Source organism: Anguilla anguilla, chromosome 3 (genome assembly GCF_013347855.1).
Source record: "Anguilla anguilla isolate fAngAng1 chromosome 3, fAngAng1.pri, whole genome shotgun sequence".
Lineage (NCBI taxonomy): Eukaryota > Metazoa > Chordata > Actinopteri > Anguilliformes > Anguillidae > Anguilla > Anguilla anguilla.
In genome coordinates this window covers 8404046-8425116 of record NC_049203.1, presented here as the reverse complement: position 1 = coordinate 8425116, position 21071 = coordinate 8404046, and the positions used below count along the sequence as shown (strand labels likewise).

The 21071-nt window shown below is 47.9% G+C and overlaps 1 protein-coding gene across 2 annotated transcripts in view; it reads right to left on the bottom strand.

Annotated features, from left to right (window-relative positions):
* The window catches only part of pcdh1b (protocadherin 1b), a 166367-nt gene that overhangs the window by 11908 nt on the left and 133388 nt on the right, over positions 1–21071 (bottom strand). Inside the window, exon 5 of one of the 2 annotated variants that reach the window (XM_035409637.1) lies at positions 13200–14769. The exons of the other annotated variant lie outside the window; for it this stretch is intronic. Coding sequence (XP_035265528.1) covers positions 14714–14769 — 56 coding nt within the window. The 3' untranslated portion in view covers positions 13200–14713. Of the gene's footprint in view, positions 1–13199; positions 14770–21071 lie in introns of those variants that run through there. 2 annotated transcript variants of the gene reach the window in all.

The window sequence follows — 21071 nt, the reverse complement described above, 5'->3', positions numbered from 1 at the left end:
AATGGGAAGGGCAACAAGCGAAGAGCTTAGCGCCACAGCGGGGTCATGATGAGTGCGTGATGAGCTTCCCGAACTTCACTATTGCGATGCGAGGGACGAGCGTTTGACCGATGGTGTTGAGTTGGCATCACAAAATATGTTTTTTTTTCTCTTTCAAATGACAAAAAAAAGAAAAAAATAGCTTATATATTTTAAATGTTATACAAAAATGTGATGTGCTCTTCAAAGAAAGGAAAGGAAATGCACTCTCTTTTCTCCTCCAAAGAAATCTGATGATCTGGCAGGAGAAGAATGGGAGATAATGGCTGGGCTTTTCAGTCCTGAAATGAGCCCGCATCGTTTGTTCAACTCAAATAATGATTTGATAATTAGGCGTAATGATAATAAAGGATTTAGGATATTTTAATGACATGGTCGCGTGGATTCTTGGACGCTCACATGCACACGCACGTGTGTGTGCATACAGTACTGGCGCACCCCTCGTGGGGGTGGGGTGCTGGGCCAGGGGCGGGGTACTGGGCAGGGGGCGGGGTGCCAGGCCGGGGGCGTGTCCAGATTTTGGGCTCAGATTGGAGGAGTAATGGCAGGGCAGACTGAGTGCTGTGCCTTCCTTATGTCACTGCGTGGCTTGGCTTATTCATTCAGAACCAGACACGGCTCACACACACACACACACACACACACACGCGCACCCACGCGCCCACGCGCACACGCATACACACACGTGAACATACATGTACAAACACCCTGACACACGTTCACACACACGCACACACACGCGCACGCACACGCAAGCACACACACACACTCATGACCACACACATAGAAAACACATCGACGCACACACACACACACACACACACACTCTCTCTCTCTCTCTCTCTCTCCCTCTCTGGTAAGCAGACACACAAAGCACAAATACACAGTCTTTATCTGCACTTTATCTGTGTCTGCACAGACTTTTGTATCTTGAGAACCTTGATGACTTCAGCGTGTGCTTTATTTTGTAAAATCAATATGTCTGTACTACAGGCTGAGTACTTATAATGACAATCACAGACAGGGCAAGAGGACAACCGGACCGACAGAAATAACAATAATGGAGTAAATCTAAGCGGAAAGCATAAAGCCACATATCAGACTACCTTTCTGACCCGCTGAATCAGTACTGCTCCAGGCGGGTCGATGGCTGCCGTGTTATCAGCCAGCAACAGGAAAGTTGCAGCCACAATGTGTCCAAGTGTTCTAGTGTATTAGCATAGTATTGATCTGGCAACCCGGCCCTCCCTCTCCGTCTCCCCTGTCCGGCTGCCAGCTCTCTCGACGACCGGCGTCGATACAGACGGTCTCAGTCAATGATGAGCAGAAATGAGAGAGAGAGATAGAGAGAGGGAGGGAGAAAGACAGAGAGAGAGAGGGGGGAAGAGGGAGAGAGAGGGAGAGAGAGTGACAGAGACAGAGAGAGTGAAAAAGAGAGAGGAAGATCTGAATCACTGAATAAAAGCCGTATTTATTGTCATTGTTGCTCGTTAATATCCACTGGGCTGTACGGAACGGCATTCATTTCTGTCTGGTGCTCTTGGGGGCGAAGGCTGTCAAAGTTTAGCTGCATAATTACTTGTTGTTTGTTGTTGTTTTGTGTCACCTCTGCTTTGGCAGCACTGTACCACTGCGTGTCGAGCCAAAAAAGCACCTTGAGAATGAAATTGAAATTTGTGGGAGGTGGGGGGGCTGGGGTAGGGGGTGAGCGAGGTGAAATGTTGTGATGCCAAGTACTATGTCAGCGCTCAGTCCTCCAGTCAAGGCGCGCCGTTAACCTGGAGGACGGCGTGTTCAGTGTCAGGGGCAACACGCGGAGGGGACTGGGTAACCGTTTGAAAGATGAAAGAGACAGAAACGTGAAGAAATAAATATGAGAGAGAGAGAGAGGGAGGGGGAGAGAGAGAGAGAGAGAGAGAGAGCTTTTACAAAGCTCTTTAAATCATCCTAATAAATGTGAACCCAAGCACCCTCTTTACATGGTGCATCTAAAGGCTTCTCTCAAGTGCAAATATACACCTAGAAAATATATGTTTAAGTGCAAAAGAATATCATTTGCAACTGCATACAGAAACAGGGATTACCCTTCAGAATGTCATGCTTCACATAGCTGGCCAAGCGTACATATATTCATCGTCCTTAGGTTGACAGACATGTCGTTACCTCAGCAGCTTGAGCCATGGCGACCAAATATCATCATTTAATTGTCTGGCACGTCTCTTGATCCTGAGCAAATCACACAGCTTAACATTTTTTTTAATACTGTTCGGGTTTTGCTTAAGTGCCTTTCTCGAGGACGGTACGCTAGCAATGCTACGTACGGAAATCTAGCCGGCAGCCGTCTGTTGGTGAACGCCTGTGGCTGCCGTACGTTCGAACGTGAAACGGCTCCCTTACTCAATCCGCACCAGTACTGCAGCGCAGCTCCTGCACGCTTTGAAAGAGAATTGCTGAATAACCGTCTGTTCGACCTCTCCCATAAAGCACAAAACCCGACGCGCCGAGATAACCGACAAGGCAAAGCGATCTTACCCGGGCAACTGTGAAGTATTGCAACCGCATAAATATTAAACTCGGTCAAGGCGCTACTGAAAATAGCAACAGTGCTCTGTACTCCGTACTGTACGTTGACATCATAGTTTACCAAGGCGTGATGTTACTGAAAGAGGCCACGGTTGTATAAATGGTCTTAAATAGCGCACACCGCCATGCTGATATTGAAACTGACCGCAGTCTCGACATTAATGCACACGTGATCAGAAAGAGAAGAGAAAACCTGAGAAACAGGTGCACGGTTCTATAATTGCTGATGTCAACGTTCCGGAAAAGGGCAAATGCACAAATGAGCAAACGAGGGGATTGACCCGAAAGCGAAACCGCAAGACCTCGTCGTGGGAATACTGTGGGAATACTGAGGAAAAGCGAAATGCCTGGAAACAAAAAAAAAGAAGAAAAAAAGAAAAAAAAAAGAGCATGATATTGCAATCTGTCTATTTGTCACATCTCTCCTTCTCTCCGCAATAAGACATTAGGCAAAAGGCAGGCTACTTTGTCTGCGACAGGTTATAAATAACAGGAGTGGAAAAAGACACGGTGACAAATAATAACAGAGGAGACCCTCGTGAGGGGCACGCTGGGGTGGGGGGATGGTGGGGGGGGTGGTGGGGGGGGGGGCAGTTTTCAGCTTGTTTTCAACAGGTCCTGGCCGACGATGCAAAGGCACGCGTGAATAATTCAACCCGAGAATAAGATTCCCCAACCCATCGAACCGTGCCTTAGGACTCCTGGCGGACGCCCGGGGAGGTGAGCTGAGGAGACTGAAAACCAGTCAGCCCGCCATCGCTGAGGCAGGAGATGCGCGCACACACACACACCCCATCATCTCTCAATTTAGGAAAGCAAATAAACAAACAAATAAATAAATACGTATAAATGGGTAACTAATATTGAAACAGTTCTCCGAAAAGTACTTTCTCCTGGAAATGAGGAGGCTCGCTGCGCTCTATTGTGCTCTCCGCGTTTCTTTATTTTTATATTGATGAGAGAAAATAACATTTTCTGCTCTGACCTTCATCATGCTGTTGCCTATCATTTATATTTGTTTGGCATCCATGTGGGATGTTGAGTATACACAGCGCAGTTCTTTATATGCCTTGCTGTCAGGCTGTGTGCCTGCACACACACACACACACACACACACAATATCTGGTGTTTTATTTGCCATATTATTATCAATTTAAATAATAATAATAAATGCAAGAAAGTGGTCAAAGAGGTGGTTAACACATTGAACAAGAACCATTTTTTGTTGGGGCAGGGACATAGAGTTCTTTGTGATCAACTTGCACATGCTTTACACATATCTCCACAATTTTGGGGTTGGGTTACCTTACATTACATTACATTACAGGCATTTGGCAGACGCTCTTAGCCAGAGCGACGTACAACAAAGCGTATAACCAAAACCAGGAACAAGCGTGTTGAAAACCCAAGAGGGAAGTGCAGTACCAAGTGCAGGGAATGACCGCGTAGTTTAACTTGGGTTCAATCCCAACCCCCGCGCACACCCTGTGCTCTGGGAGTACCACCTTCAGTCTCCCTTTTTATTCTACCTCTCCACCTCCCCTTCTTCCACCTTCTTCCTCTGTTTCTCTCGCTCCTTTTCTCTCTCTCCCCGTCCCCCTGCGCAAGAGCTTCATTAGTTTCCGGCACTTAGCGCCGAGCCCTGGGGAGCGTTGGTAACAGATTAACCACTCCATTATTGCCACCGCGGCGCGGACCAAAGCACCGCGCCGCTCCTGTAGCTATTAGCACGGGTCAAACCCCATTCATCAGCGCTAATGCTAAGGCAACATCGGGGATTATCGCATAATTAGGATTATTCATATTTTTCTGTGTTCTCGACGCTCGCCTCCTTAAGACCGCGAAAACTTCACCCGGCTGGTGATCGCGGAAACCGCGCGCGCGTCGCTCTCGGCGAACTTGGCGGGTCATCTGCCGCGTCTCCTGCGTGGTCACTAACTGTAGAAGCTGAATGAATGTAAATCAGACCGATTATACTGTAAGAACGAGTGTTGAAGCCATAATAATGTAGCTCACAGTGTTGCAGCTGTAAGAATGTAGCTCACAGTGTTGTAGCCGTTAGAGTGTAGCTCAGTGTTGTAGCCGTTAAAGTGTAGCTCACAGTGCTGTATGTAGCTGTAAGAGTGTAGCTCACAGTGCTGTAGTTGTAAGAATGTAGCTCACAGTGTTGTAGCTGTAAGACTGTTGCTCACAGTGTTGTAGCTGTAAGAGTGTAGCTCACAGTGCTGTAGCCATAAGAGTGTAGCTCACAGTGTTGTAGCTGTAAGGATGTAGCTCACAGTGTTGTAGCTGTAAGAGTGCAGCTCACAGTGTTGTAGCCATAAGAGTGTAGCCTACAGTGTTGTAGCTGTAAGAGTGCAGCTCACAGTGTTGTAGCCATAAGAGTGTAGCTTACAGTGTTGTAGCTATAAGAGTGTAGCTCACAGTGTTGTAGCTGTAAGGATGTAGCTCACAGTGTTGTAGCTGTAAGAGTGCACCTCACAGTGTTGTAGCTATAAGAGTGTAGCTCACAGTGTTGTAGCTGTAAGAATGTAGCTCACAGTGTTGTAGCTGTAAGAGTGCAGCTCACAGTGTTGTAGCCATAAGAGTGTAGCTTACAGTTTTGTAGCCATAAGAGTATAGCTCACAGTGTTGTAGCCATAAGAGTGTAGCTTACAGTGTTGTAGCCATAAGACTGTAGATCACAGTGTTGGAGCTGTAAGAATGTATCTCACAGTGTTGTAGCTGTAAGAATGTAGCTCACAATGTTGTAGCCATAAGAGTGTAGCTCACAGTTTTGTAGCCATAAGAGTATAGCTCACAGTGTTGTAGCTGTAAGGATGTAGCTCACAGTGTTGTAGCTGTAAGAGTGCACCTCACAGTGTTGTAGCTATAAGAGTGTAGCTCACAGTGTTGTAGCTGTAAGAATGTAGCTCACAGTGTTGTAGCTGTAAGAGTGCAGCTCACAGTGTTGTAGCCATAAGAGTGTAGCTTACAGTTTTGTAGCCATAAGAGTATAGCTCACAGTGTTGTAGCCATAAGAGTGTAGCTTACAGTGTTGTAGCCATAAGACTGTAGATCACAGTGTTGGAGCTGTAAGAATGTATCTCACAGTGTTGTAGCTGTAAGAATGTAGCTCACAATGTTGTAGCCATAAGAGTGTAGCTCACAGTTTTGTAGCCATAAGAGTATAGCTCACAATATCAGTGCCATAAAAATGTCACTCAAAATGCTGTAGCCATGAGAATATCACTCACAGTGTCATACCCATAAAACTATCACTCACAGTATTTTAGTCAGAATTTCACTCAGTGTCACAGTCATAAGGATTTTACTCAGTGTCCAGGCCATAAGAATGTCACTCACAGTGACCTAGCTTATGTCCAGTTGTGAAAAGCGACACACCTTCATGGTTTTAGCAATTTTGCTTTTATTGCTAATCAATAAGTGCTCATTGCTACAGCTGCATTGCATTGCAGCATAGTGTTAGCCAGTAAAAGAGCAGCCTATCACAATAGCCTACATTACAGTACAATTTTTAGTACAATACATTATTGTACTGTAACAAATAGTGGTTTCCAGTTTGGCATATTATAGTATTTTACAGTACAATACAGCATTGAGAACAGCGATGTATCCAATGCTAATGCGTGGTTCAGAGAAGGCAGTACTGTAGTGTGGGTGTTTGCTTTTGTACGAGTGGAAAATGGAGGCAGGGGTGGGAATAGATGATTAATGCTTTTAAATGACCACAGCTTTTCTGCTGGGCATGTGAAAGAACAAAAAGAAACCAATAGGGGGGGGGGGGGGGGGCTTGGGGGGAGTAGTTGAGGCAGAAATGTGGCAGAAGCGACAGGGGGTAGGGGGGTGACGGGGGGCGGGGGAGTATAGCCTCTCCTCCTGCCAATCTACCGGAAAACATCAACCCGCCCCTGTGAGACCGGCCAATGGGCTCTCGCACGCGCCCCCCCCCCCCTCCACCCCCCTGTGCTCGGGGCGACCTACGGGAGGAGCGGTGGGAGGGGGGTGGGTGGTGGGGGGGGGGGGGGGTGGTCGTGCAGGGCGCGCTGCATGCCACCCGCCGGTCTCACCAGTTGGAACGGATCACACCCCTCTCCGAGGCGTCTTGGCGCGGGCTAAATATACCCGCCTCTCACCCGGCGGCCGCCTGACGTCCCTGTCCTCAGCTTCCTCCGCGAAAAAACGCACGCCGCCTCGGCTGCTCCTCCGTTTGCCCTCGCCACGGCAACCACCGTCTACTACAGCTACCGGAAGGGAGGAAGGACCCTTCGAGAGGCACCTTCAGCTCCACACTGGGCGCGACTGTGGCTGACACAGACGTGGAGGAGGATGTGCGGTCACTCTCCAACCCCGTTTCATAATCTTTACTTTAAAAAGTCAATTTTCTGTCACAAGAAGAGGCAGATTGGAGCCTTTAGATTATTATTATTATTATTTATTTTTTATTTTTTGTATTGCAGTAAATTAGAAAAAAAAAAAGATTTGGCAATGTGTTTGATTCATAATTAAACAAGCTTACTCTATTTTTTGCCACTGATAGTGGCTTGGCTCCAGGCTTTCATTCTTTTGCATCACAAATTAGTCTGAAGCATATATAAAAATGCATGAAGAAAGAGAAATCTTCTAATCTTCTACCTGTTTGTGTTTTCTCAGTTCTCAACGTAGTGCAGCTCTATGTGTGCATGTGTGTGTGTGTGTGTGTGTGTGTGGAAGTAATTTATTTCTTTTGGGGTTCCACTGCAGGTCATGGCCAAGTTTCCTGAAAAGCATTTTTCTACGGGGAGGGGGGCTGGTGACCCCTCATTTCAATGGCCTCGAAAGAGTGACGGAAAGACAGCCAGAGGAATGGAGGGACGGCTGGCTTTGTGCTTTTGAGAAGGATGAGTGAAACTGAAGACTGCGACTCAGGGTCCACACCCAGATATGACACCCTCACAACCCCCCGCCTTCCTATCCACCCCTGCTCCCTAAAAAGGGTGCTTCCCCCTTTTGTCCAAAACCAGACTGAATAAATAAATAAGTAAACAAATAAATAAATAACAAAGTTTCTGATAAACTCACAAAAAAAAAAAAAAACATTAATCTTGGAAGGACTTCAAATGGAAGGAGCTTCTACAGTAAGTAAATAAATAAATGCACCGCGTACAGTTTTCTCCTCGGTTTTCCCCCAGAAAATCTTCATTACAAATGCAAATGAGGCTCCCTTATTCTCTTAAAGCTATCCCCTCATGCCAAGCGCCTTGGCGCTTGCCCACAGAAAAGTGGGCCACAGTGGGGATGTGCGCTCACAAAGGCGGCACTGTCAAAGCCGGGGGGCGAGGGGGGGGGTGGGTGGGGGGGGGGGGGGGGGCATGGCGGTGGTGGCGGCGGTGTTGGGGGTGGGGATGGGGGTGGTTGAGACGAGAAGGCCAAGGTGCCTGTAGCCTGAGAGAGAGCGGGCGGCAGCCAGTGCTGCTGAGCCGGTAATTAGGGGAAGCAGGAGCTCCAAACGACGGTAAGTGGCGGGGGCGTTTCCTGAGCGCGAGGACGGCAGACTCGTCTCTCTCGCGCGCCTTCCTCGAGGGCCACGGGCGCCGCGTCCGACTCAGGAGACCGTCCGTCGGGAGGGCGGAGCTGCCCTCTGGCTACACGCTCCTTCAGCAAGGGAGGGCTTAGTTTTCGCAGACTGTGTATCCTCTATGTGGGGGCGGGGCTAAACCTGAGGCCTTATCTCGAGAGGGGCGGAGCCATCTCTTACTGCGCTTTCTTTGCAAGACCTGGCTCATTTGTTATGAGAGTCACCACTGTCACCGAGAGACCAGTCCTGGGGAAGGGCGGAGCTATCTGTGACCTCACAGTCATCATGAGGCACTGCAAGGGGCTGTCTCCAACTACGCTTTCCTACAGAGGAGCCCAGTTGCCTCCAACTGACACATTCCCATTAATGGGGCAGGGACTATTTCCGACCGTACACTCCTTGTGGGGACGGAGCTATCTGTGAGCGTGCGGCGTCCGTTAAGTAGCCCGAATCTCGCTAAGCGAAAAGAGCAGATGGAGAGGCACCTTTAAGCTGAGCGCCACACCAGTTTTTTTTTTTTTTTTTTTTTAATAAAAGCTACTGACCCTGCAGCCTCCCGCTGCACGAATAGAGCCCCAGGGGGCGCCACATCGGCGGCCGCCCAAGCCGCCTAACTGGGGCAGGAGAGGATGGGCCCCAGGGCCACTCCGCTGAGGAGCGCGGGGGCGGGGCCGGACTCGCGTTTCGGCTATAACACCGCCGCCCGGAACAGGCAGCGTTAGCGGCGAGGCAGACGGGAAGCGGGTCATCGTTAGCGATTCGTTGGTTAGCCTCTCCTGATGTGTGGAGGAACGGCAGCCCTGCAGCTGAACAGCTTATTGCTGGAGAAATATTCTGCTCCTCCACGCTGAAAAGACAAAATGCCCTCCCCCCCCCCCCCCTCCCCCTCTTCAGAAACCGGGCCCTAGAGCTGCACAAAAAATCCCTGGCATACTGTTTGGGAAAGCAGACAAATACTTCTGAAATTTTAATAAACACAAATGCACACTTTGTCGTGTGTGCATGTTTTTTTGTTCTTGTGCGTGTGTGTGTGTGTGTGTGTGCACCAGTGCGCGTAAATGTTTGTCAGGCTGTGTGTATGTGTGTGTTTACTTGTTTGTGTGTGTGTGTGTAGGTGTGTATCTTCGTGTGTGCACCTGTGCATCTAAATGTGCGTGTGTGATCGCGTATGTATGTGTGTGAGCCTGTATGCATATATATATATATGTGTGTGTGTGTGTGTGTGTGTGTGTGTGTGTGTGTGTGTGTGTGTGTGTGTGTGTGTATGCGTGTGTGTGTGTGTGTGTGCGTATGCGTGTTCTGCATTATGAGGTCCGCTCTGAGTGCTGTTTGATGACTGTGGCGTTGTGGGGACCGCAGAGCCAGGTCTGTGTGTGGCACCGCGAGGTCCCCGCCAGTGCCAGCGGCCGGGCCTGGCGAGCGCTGCTTGGCGAGGGCCGCGGCGGAAGGTTAATTGAAGGGAGCAGCCGTAGAGCGGCGGGCCGGGGAAGGTGACGGCTCTCGTTCGGAATTCCAGCGCACCACAGGCCCCGGTGAATTACTGCACTCCCCGTCACCGGCGACTCAAAGGCCAGCGTTTTTACGGCACTAATATACTTCCCCCCCCTAACCTGCGCCGCGGTGAAACAAAATACAGTCCGGTTCGTTTGACAAGGGGGGGGGGGGGGGGGGGTGAGGAGGAAGGCTGGGCAGCTAATCCTCAGCGCACACAACGCGAGCGGAAGGCTGGACTCCGTAATGAGAGCCTATTACCCCAGAGCAAACGCGTCGCCCCCCCCCCCCCCCCTCGTCCTGCACACGAGAAGCCACACACGTGGGAAGATTATCCCTTCTGCTCCGTGTTTCTTTGGGTAGCGGGCGACGGACCCCTCGCACTTGGCACCGGGCGCTCCCGGTTTAATGAGAACCCTCTGTTTGCCCCGGCTAATTTGGGACGCGGGCGCCAGCTTGCAGGGACCGCGACCATACAAACAGCGCACTGAACACCCCGCTAATGGGGTTTAGAAGCGGCTCATTTTCCAGGCATGTTCGCGGCCGCCTAATTAAGGCCCTGCAGCAGGACAGGGCGGGCGTGCGTATGCGAGTATGGAGGTGCGTGGGAGTGCGTGTGTCGAAGTGTACATGCATGCGCATGTGCATGTGAACATGCACGTGGGTGCACTTACTTATATGTTTTTTTTCTATTCTATTTTTGTAGGTTCGTATCTGTGTGTGTGTGTGTGTGTACGTGTGAGTTTGTGTGTGTGTGTGTGTGCGTGTGCATGTGCGTGTGTGTGTACGTGTGTGAAAGAGACAGGGTTCAGTGAGAAGCTGGCAGAAGCCCCTGTAATCAGTTCTGATAACAAGTAGCCATCTGTCTGAGTTCACACTGTCACACTGGCACTGAGCTGGGGCTCTCAGAAAACGAGCACCTCGGAACACACGCACAAACACACACACACACACACACACACAGGCACACAGGCACACAGGCACACGCACACTTACACACACACACACACACACACACACACACAGGCACACGCTTACACACACACACATGCACACACACGCACACTTACACACACACACACTCACTCACACACACACACACACAGGCACACACTTACACACACACAGGCACACACTTACACACACACACACACACATGCACAAGCACACAGGCACATACACTCAAGCACACACACACACGCACACTTACACACACACACACACACAGGCACACGCACACTTACACACACACACACACACAGGCACACGCACACTTACACACACACACACAGGCACACGCACACACAACACACACACATTCACACATGCGTGTGGATGCTCCCACACGCAAACACATGCACACACACATGCACACACACACACACACACACACAGCGAGGAAGTCACATTGCCTTTTTCAGATGTGCTCATTATGGCTAAAACCCAATTGCTTTGGATAACCACAGAAACAGTGCTCACTAGGTAGGAGGAGAGCACAAGCACTTCCTGTTTTCATACGCACACGCACACACCTCTTTCAGAGAATATCACGGCTAGAAAGAGAGAAGAGATGCATCTCCGTACCGATTCAGTGCAGACGCCCACACCAACCCCCCCAACCACCCCCCCTCCCCCCCGCCCTACAAAAAAAAGATTAAACTTGCAAACTGTCAGCTAATGTTATTTTGAGGCATTTAAATACCATTTGCCAAAGCAAAGCTGAAAAAATAATTGTACTCTTCTTTTTCTCTGCTCAATAGAAATGTCACATGCTCACATTCAACACAGATTTATGCAAATTACCCAGCTTTTTTTTTTTTTAATATATGCATACAAAAGATACTATTTATTTCAAACCGTGTGTTTTTCAGTTCGAAAGAGAAAGGGAACGCGGTTTCAGAACAAGCCTCGGCTATGGATAGTGAAATCTCAGTGCTAAACAAATCTCTTCTTTGCTCACCAGCGACAGCGAGAGAACGTCCAAACATCAAAATGGTATTTATTGTCAGAGGCGATTATGATTGAATTGGAAGCGATCGCGTGCGGAACGTACTGGAAAGCGAGCTGTGCTCACGAGCGGCTTTTCCCCTGCGCTGCGTCGCCACGGTTTCCAGGCGGCCGTGAGGAGGGCACTGCCGGGACAGTGTGTGTGTGTGTGTGTGTGTGTGTGGAGAGTGAGTGGCAGACTGTGTTCACAGCACTTAGCAGTGAATGCTTTACAGTGCAGTCTCTAATGAGCGAGTGCAGGACAGACGTGGTTTAAACTCTCTCATTACGTACGGGGGGGGGGGCGGGGGTGGGGGGGGGGGCACTTAACTCCTAATGGATCTATTCTCTTCTCCGAGCCGGTGTCTGTGATTGAACAAAGCTGCTGTCGGGCTTCTCACCTCCTCTCACCTAGATCCACTGTACTGCATTTACACTCCACAGCTCCCTTCTGCTGACTGATTAAAGCCATCATTCAGCCTCTCTCTCTCTCTCTCTCTCTCACTCGCTTTCTGTCCCTCTCTCTCCCTCCTGCTTGCTCTCTGTCTCTCTCTCTCTCTCTCTCTCTGTCCCTCACTCTCTTCCGCTCGTTCTCTCTCTCTCTTTCTCTCTCCGTCCCTGTCACTCTCTGTGTCTCTGTCCCTATCTCTCACTATCTCTCTCTCTCTCGCTTTCTCTCTGTCCCTCCCTCTCTCTCTTGCTTTCTCTCTCTCTGTCAAATTCAAAATGCTTGATTGGCATGCAATACATACGTAAATACTGCTAAAGCGTATATACAGAAATATGTTACAACATGAACATAAACTGAACATAACAATTGTCCCGCTAGTCGAAGTTCAGCGCAAAGCACCCCTCATCTCTCTCGCACTCCTCTAATCCCACCCCCCGCCCTCACAGCTTCTTCAGAGACAGACCTCTCTGTACTCTCACGCCCCCTGTGGAAATCCCAGAAATGACGGCCTGTCCTGCTTGACACTCCGCGTCTGAGCCACGGCTCGGAGAAAGGGTGACCCCTGACCTCCGAGCTTCACAGAAACTGACGGCTGACAGCACAGCCTGGGCTTGGGGTGAAGGTGGGCTGGACGGGTTGCCTGGTGACGGGCAGCCGTGGGTGATCTGGAATGGCCAAGCAGCTCTGTCTCATTTTCGGCTCAGCTCACACTATGTCCCCGGTGCGTGATGTCATCAAAAAGAGCCTAACCGTCCCCCTGCATTCACTGATGGACCCTGGCCCGTTGCAGCATTACACGGAACCATGGCAACCACACCCCGCCTCCCCTCCACCAGTTGCCGCTGTGCTTCAAGAGCCTCAAACAAACGGATACGTATTCCACACCTCTGTCTGCCACCACTGCCTCCTCTCACTAGTAACACACTCACACTGCATGAAACACTCTCCCATAGGTGACATGAAACGCACACAAAAACACGCACACACACAGTACTACGGAAACATCAGCTACTCCACATTCTCATGAGCAATGTTTTTCAAGGCGATGGGGGTGAGGGGTAGATCGTAAAAAGAAGATGTCCAAAATATGTGTTGTATTACACCTCTCTTTATTATCATAAAAAGGACTGAGTACAAATTACATTCACAGGTACCTGCTTTGGACTTCCACATAGGCATATGTACATCTCTCACTAGTATAAGGATACATATTTCACAGCACACCAGCAGCAGCCCAGTGTAAAGATAGAGTTGTATTACTCAGACAAACAAAGAGAAAGGACACCTGATTGCAATTAGTCTGGATGATGAAAACCATCCCAGCAAACACCCCTGTTTCATAAACATACCATATATTTACTTAAGAATATGCCCTAAATTAAGTACATAAATACAAATTCTCTTTTCAATGATGTGCAAAGTCTAAGTCTAATTGGTAGTTACCATTTTTTTTAACTATTCTAACAATTTGTAAATCCAGCCTATTTTCTTTACCAACTAAACCAATGCAATTGCCTCTTCCAAGAAATAGAGAACCAGAGTTATTCTGTCACTACACCTTTTCCAGCAACCTAGTCTTTGACTGCAGCCCAGTATCTTTCATTTGTGTTCTTAACCGTTGTTTGCTCCTTGAGCGACAATCTTTGCCACAATGGCCTTCTGTCTGAAAACAATTTTCACTTCAGGTCTCTTCACTGAGAAACGCTTTGAAGAACAAGGAGAAGACGATTTCGTTCGAATGTGTGGTCTGTCCTGAACCGGTGGGTTTATTCAAGGGAGAAACGAGTAAGAAACGGGAAAGAGGCTAACCATTGCACAATTCTTTCTAAGGTTAGAGAACATTATTAAGTGATCAATACTACTCTTCTCTCTGGTTGTGAAGACATGGGCTCTCGGCCAAGAGAGGGGATGAAACCTACCTGCCAACAACTGCTGATTACATAGCCTGTCACTCAGTGCAGTCCTTTCCACAGAACAACTCAAAGAGAGCAAAAACACAACACAGGGTCCGCAACAAAGTCCTACTCCAGCAAGGCCATCTTCCTTCGAACGCGCGTCTCTCCCCCCTCCCCCGGGGGGGGCGGGGGGGGGGGGGTCGGCAAACGACAAACCGTCACCAAGAAGCCCAAGAAAAAAAACCACACCAAAAAGTGGTAAAAGACAGATAATCCAGTCAGAAAAAGGATCCGTCAGAAACGCGATTAAATCCGCATGAAAAAAGGCAGCGCTGTCCGCAGCGGGGGGAGCGTCTCGAGAAAAATGTGCTTCGGGGAAAATAAAAGAAAAATGGAGCCACGAACATTGGTGTCGTCTTCGGGAAAGACGCCGCCGCGGCCATTTTTGTTCATTTTCAAACTGTCTTCACAAGCATTATTTTTTTTTTGTAAAAAGATTTTTTTTTTTTTGTTTGTTTTTGTTTTAAATTCCACAACAAAATGGCGTAGCGCTGGCTTATATTTGACGAACATGAAGCAGAAATGCCGAACGGACCACAAGCAGAGTGTGGCGAAAGAAAGGTCCTTCAAATCGCAGCAGAGAGGAAGCAATTGCGCTCTGATCAAAATTATGGGCATATAAAAAAGAAGAAAAAAAAAAAAAACACATTTTTAAGGCAGTCTTTTTTGGCCGGCTCCCTTCTCTTGGTCAGCGCCCGAAACAGCACCTACGAGAGGATAGACACGGCTTACCACTCACACAACGGATCGCAAGACACTCCATGCAAAAAATATCTATAAGAAAAAAGAAAAATTAAAAAAATCTTTAAAAAAAAAAAAAAAAGTGCAAAAACGGAACAGAAATGCCTTAAAGTAAAAAAATATGAAGGAAAAAAAAATGTATGCAATCAGTGATTGAATGAAAAACCAAGGACAGGGATTCTCCAGGCATGTTGCTGAGCTGATGCCTCTGCAGTCTTCTGATGGGAGGTTTTTAAACGAGGGTCTGACTCACTGTTGTCATTAAAGATCCCATGCCACTTATCCCCAGGTGTCCTGGCCAAACTGACAATCTAGCTCTCCGAATCTGGACATCTAATCATGCTCTAGTTTTATTGGCCAAATAAATCCCCGCTCTCCACTTCAGCTGTTGTCTGATGAGTTTTCTGGCACAAAATGGCTGCCGTACATCACCCGATACATTGGCGGTGGCTGAAGTGCTCTTTCTGCCCTCGGTTAAAATGCAATCTTTTAAAGGAGCAAAATAAGTCATTATTATTAGTATCATCATTATATAAACATGAGCCTCTCATTAATGCCAAAATCACCCTCCATTTGCATAAATACACTGATTCGATGCTCCAGCCCAACACAGAACCCTGAATCCAGGCAACTCAGCAAGGTTGTCGTGGCGTATTGCTGTAAACTGTAATGCTTTTCCTCCGTGATGCTGCAATGCAGTAAAACAAGCGACAATGCTGCAAAACTGCAGTAACGCGACACTAACGCTGGGCCACCGGCGTGCAAAGCAAAGCCCAAGCGTTCCGGAGGTCACGTGACCCACGCGAACGCGGCAGGACGCGACCCGTAAGCGGGCGGGCGAGGGCTGGTCTCACCGCGAGACGTCCCCGACAGACGCCGGCGCGATGAGCGGTACACCTCGTCCAGTCCTCCGCTCTAACAAAGCAGCGCTGTCAGAGTCTCAGTCAGGGGCCGCTGGAGATCTGAATGTGCTTTTATGTGCAAATTTCTGTTATTGCATCACTCGTGAAGGTGATGAAGCGTATCGCGCTGTCTTTCTTTCTTTCTTTCCTTTTTTTTTTTTTTTTTACGGACGGTACCCTTGGGTTTTCCTGTAACCCTCTGTTCTTAATGAGGGGTCCAGGTCAACTCCTCAGTTTGATGTCCCGGAAGGACAAAAGGTAGAAGGACGGGCTTCTAAAAGTAACTGCAGCTTTAGGTGTCCCTGTGTCTTATCCAGATGCAGGATATCCCGCTGTGTAATGGGAGTGGCATACGAGTGTGTGGCAGGGGGCGGGTGGGGGGGGTGGGGGTGCTAATGAGGTACAAAGCATAGGGGAGGTGAAGGTGGGGGGGGGGGGGGGGGGGGGGGTCACGGACAATCTGCTTCATATAATCACAGTGAGACGAGCCCTTTGCAATCCTGGTCCGCCCCCCTCTACATCCTCGACATCTGTTAGGGAGCATAACTCCCCCACTCCATTGCACCCCCCCCCCCCCCCTCGCCACCCCCTTCTCGCCCCATTCAAGCATCTGGGTTAATGAGCCTCCCTACCAGTATAGGTATTCAGCAAGGGCCTCTTCAGGGCACGTGTGCAAAGGTTATCTGCAGGCAGCGGTGCCTGCTTCCGTTCCTACCGCAAGGCTCCCTAATTGCGCGCCGCCCCCTGCCAGGTTCGCTCCGGGCGGATCCCCTGGCCCGGGTCTCCGCGGTGACACCGGAACTACGTTGTCATGGCGCTGTGTGGCCTTGCTCGCCGCAGAACTAAATTAAGCCCGGACCGGATCGGTGGAAGGAAGACCAGCGGAGTACTCCGAACCCTCTCTGCTTGTGGGAAACGCTCTTTAAATCAGGCCATGTCTAACCTTTTACACATTCTTAAAAATATTACTCTTTATAGCGGGTAAAACCCAGGCCTTACAACTGTTTAGCCAAAAGCTGTATGGTGTATGCAAAATACGAAATACATTAGAATCATTCACCAAAACGACAAAAGGAAGTCTTCATGCTTCTTAATCAGTTAATAAAAAGCAGCAGCTCCAGTATAAATCGCAATTATTTAGAGGTGGATAATGTCTCATTTGAAATGGTCTACAACTTAAAATTGAGTAAATGATATCATGAGATGACCGATTAAAAAATCATAGGACACAGTCGGTTTTTAAGTAAGGCCGTGAGCTAGAGATGCCTCTGTGTTTGTGTGGGTCCTTTTATGACTTCCAGGAGGACATGCCACAGACATCTTGTGAGTTTCATCAAGGGTAATCACTCGAATTAAATCATCCACAAAAAAAACCATTCAACAGAAATTGAGAATTCTAGTTTTATTTCAAATTCCATCTTGCATTATTTATTCATACGGAGCTTTGTTGGATTCTAGGCTGATGAACACTGAACTCGAAAAGCCATTTGAAGTTATAAATTTCAAATTATACAGCAATTCTCATTAGCAGATGGGAGGCCAAGGGGGTGACACCTGACACTTTAGTGGATCTATAAATTATAGCAAAGCCGCAAACCCACATCCAAGCATCCATCATATTTATCGCTTCATTCCATCATTTTGTCTAATTTGTTCTTTCAAACAGAATCAAACCGTCAATAATTCTCACTCCAATCAAACAACAGCTTTTCCTAGACTTTTTCTAGACTATTATCTACGGACGGGAGCAGACAAATTATTATATAGTTTAAACTGTAGAGCGTGCAAGCATAAGATATATGAGGCTGCTGTAGGTCTTAGTTAGAAGGTGCAGACTGCCTGTTTGCTCTAGCTAGTTTAGTTTGTAAATTGTAGAAGGATGATGCTGACCGTGTAGGCAGTAGGTATTTTTGGGTGCCGTAGGTCTTAGTTAGAAGGTGCAGACTGCCTGTTTGCTCTAGCTAGTTTAGCTTGTAAATCGTAGAAGGATGGTGTTGACCGTGTAGGCAGTAGGTATTTTAGGGTGCCGTAGGTCTTAGTTAGAAGGTGCAGACTGCCTGTTTGGTCTAGATAGTTTAGTTTGTAAATTGTAGAGGGATGGTGTTGATTGTATAGGCAGTAGATATTTGAGGGTGCCTTAGGTCTTAGATGGTACAGACTGCCTGTTCGCGCTAGCTAGTTTAGTTTGTAAATTGTAGAAGGATGGTGTTGACCGTATAGGTAGTAGATATTTGAGGGTGCCTTAGGTCTTAGATGGTACAGACTGCCTGTTCGCGCTAGCTAGTTTAGTTTGTAAATTGTAGAAGGATGGTGTTGACCGTATAGGCAGTAGATATTTGAGGGTGCCTTAGGTCTTAGATGGCACAGACTGTCTGTTCGCGCTAGCTGGTTTAGTTTGTAAATTGTAGAAGGAGGGTGTTGACCGTGTAGGCAGTAGATATTTGAGGGTGCCTTAGGTCTTAGATGGCACAGACTGTCTGTTCGCGCTAGCTAGTTTAGTTTGTAAATTGTAGAAGGAAGGTGTTGACCGTGTAGGCAGTAGATATTTGAGGGTGCCTTAGGTCTTAGATGGTACAGACTGTCTGTTCGCGCTAGCTAGTTTAGTTTGTAAATTGTAGAAGCAGGGTGTTGACCATGTAGGCAGTAGTTATTTGAGGGTGAAGACAGGGGGGAAGGCCATCTCGTGTCTGAGAGCAGAGGGATCGGCGAGGACGTGGCTGAATGGCTGCCGGCGCATTCGTTGGCTGAGCTCTGAAAGGGATATTAAAGGCAGCAGGGACGAGCTCGCGGTCTGCATCCCTTATCAAAAACGCATTAGCCGCCGTCAATGGAGGACCGCGCGAACGCGGTTCGATAATGCGCGCGCCTTTTTCAAAAAAAAAAGGAAAAAAAAAAAAAAAAAAGGAACAGTTCTGAAAACGTTCTGGGTCCGCCGTCGTCTCCAGGGGCGATCCCGTATCGTTACGTCATATCTGGGGCGCAGCCGACCAACCGACGCTCCCGGTGGGTTTTTTTTTCGGCGCGATTCTCTTTTACGGAGAGCCGGGCCGTAAACACCCCGTCCTTCTTTCTCTCTTTTTCTTTCCCCGAGCTCGAGGATCTGCCGAGGATATCGACTGGAGAAATTCCATTTTCGCATATGCAGGGTTTTTTAATCTCACATGACACCTCGTTGGCTTATTGTTCAGACATTGTGTTCCTAGGATGTTTGCGATCGGACGGAGATGATGAATTACATCTCATAAATTTCCATCTCTTTTTGTTGTTTAGCTAGGGAAAAAAAATACATAAATAAGAATTCACACCCCTCAATAAATAATTCCGGCTGTCTGTCAATATCAGGATAATAAGAATTTCATATGCACCATTTTTCACATGCTGTTTTTCAAGGGGAGAATAAAAGTGTCATATGCGTTTGCTTGTGATGGTGATGACATGAAAGGTGATGGACTTGGGTATTTTTTTTTTTTTAACTCGCTGTTGTGTCCCTCCTGGTTTTGGCTCTAAGATGGCATCCTTCAAAGCTTCCTTTACCTTGTGTCTGTCACTACAGTGGAACCGCGCAGATATGAACCTCATAGTTAAGACTGACTGGTCAACTGGAACAAAGGTCTAAAACCGGGAGTTATGCATGAGTTTCATATGCAGTTATTCCTTATTGTGTTCCTTATTATCACTGGTGCAAAAAAAGGTGAGCATTAATGCGAGCTGCAATCAAATTAAGGCACAGGGGTCATATGTCTTAGCGCTACTGCTAAAAATACTGCTCAATGAGGCTGCAATAATAAGAGCGGCCTTTCCGACCGTTCTGATAATTGGTGTATTTTGACATCGCTTATAAAAGACCTCTTCTCCCAATGCCTTTGCAGGTGCCTCTGTGATTAACATAAGGAATGAAAAAAAGAAAAGTCTCAATACTCAGAAACATGACCACTGCTAACCAGACTTAATTTGCTACTGGCTGAAACCATGAACCCAAGCGAACCCTGTGAACCCAAAGCTCGGCTACCCCCGACCGTCACCGCCACACCTCCCCTACCCCGCGCACACACGCCTTCTGAGCTGCCTAAACACGGCAAGGTTTTCCCGCCATTGTCCTGAGGTGACTCACAGTGAGCGGAGAGGAGGTAGCTACCGCTAGTGCTTCTCTGAGAAGACAGAGTATGTGGTCCCATTTAGAAAATTAAAACACTGTACGGAAGGTAATGGAAAAAGAAGCCAGTCCTTTATCACAAAGGAGTTTTTCCACATTCTCCTGCTGTTGCTTTATTTCACCTCTCACACCCTCCATCTCTGTCTCTCTCACTCTCACTCTATCTTTACCATCTCTCTCTCTCTCTCTCTGCTCACACTCTCCATTATTTCCTTTTGCTCTCCTCCTGAATGTAAAGCATAAAGTAAGTTCAAGTGAAAAATATGAAGTGCGAAAGCTTATTTTTTCAGTTTGAGAAAGGCTGTGAAATTAAGAATCAAGTTAACAGCATGCTATGCAGTGCTTTTTTTTGCTCGCTCTCTCTCTCTCTCTCTCTCTCCCTCTCTCAGTCTGTCTCTCTCTGCCCCCCCCCTCTTTCTCTCTCTCTCTCAGCCCCCCTCTCTAGGGGTATGAAATGAAACGGTAATGATTATTACGACGGCCATTAAAACAACAGTATAAAACAGGCTATCCTAGCGATGCTGTGAGTTGCCTGTGTTCACTGTCCTTGGATGATCTCCTGCATACTGTGCGGTTGTTGCTGTGGGTCTCCAGCCCAGCAAGACCATCAGTCTTTTCAGTTTAGTGCAGGATACGTACCACTTTTATGTACACATTACATTTAGCAATTTTTAACAAAGTGGAAGGTGAACTTTCTGTCTCTCCACCACGCTAGTCTCAAGTGTTAATGTCCTCTTACATTTAAATAACAATGTGTCTCATTAGAATAATTTACTTTAATTCACTGAATCACAATTTCTCTTGGAGTCTGTTGAAGGAGAGGCCACTGGTTGGCCTGAAAACAATGGGTTTGACGATAATGAAGGCCACAAGTGAAGAGTCTCTCTCTCTCTATTTCTCTCTCTCTCTCTCTCTCTCCCTCCTCCTCTCCCTCTCTCACTTGCTCTCTCTAACTCCACGTGAAACATATTGTCCGCACAGAGGGATGTGTGCCAGTTTGGTTGCCGGTGGAGAGGAGGGCAGGCAGGATGAAGGGTTTTTGTTATTATCTCTCCCTGAAGGGGGGGGGGGGGGGTGTACCTGGTCCAGCTTATTATTATTGTTCTTCTGCCATTGAAGTCACTGCAGGACATGCCCCATCCCTGAACGTGAGGGTAAGATCAGCTCAAAGGTGCCAAATGTTTACTCGTCCTTCCTAGTTAAGCCCTTGCAT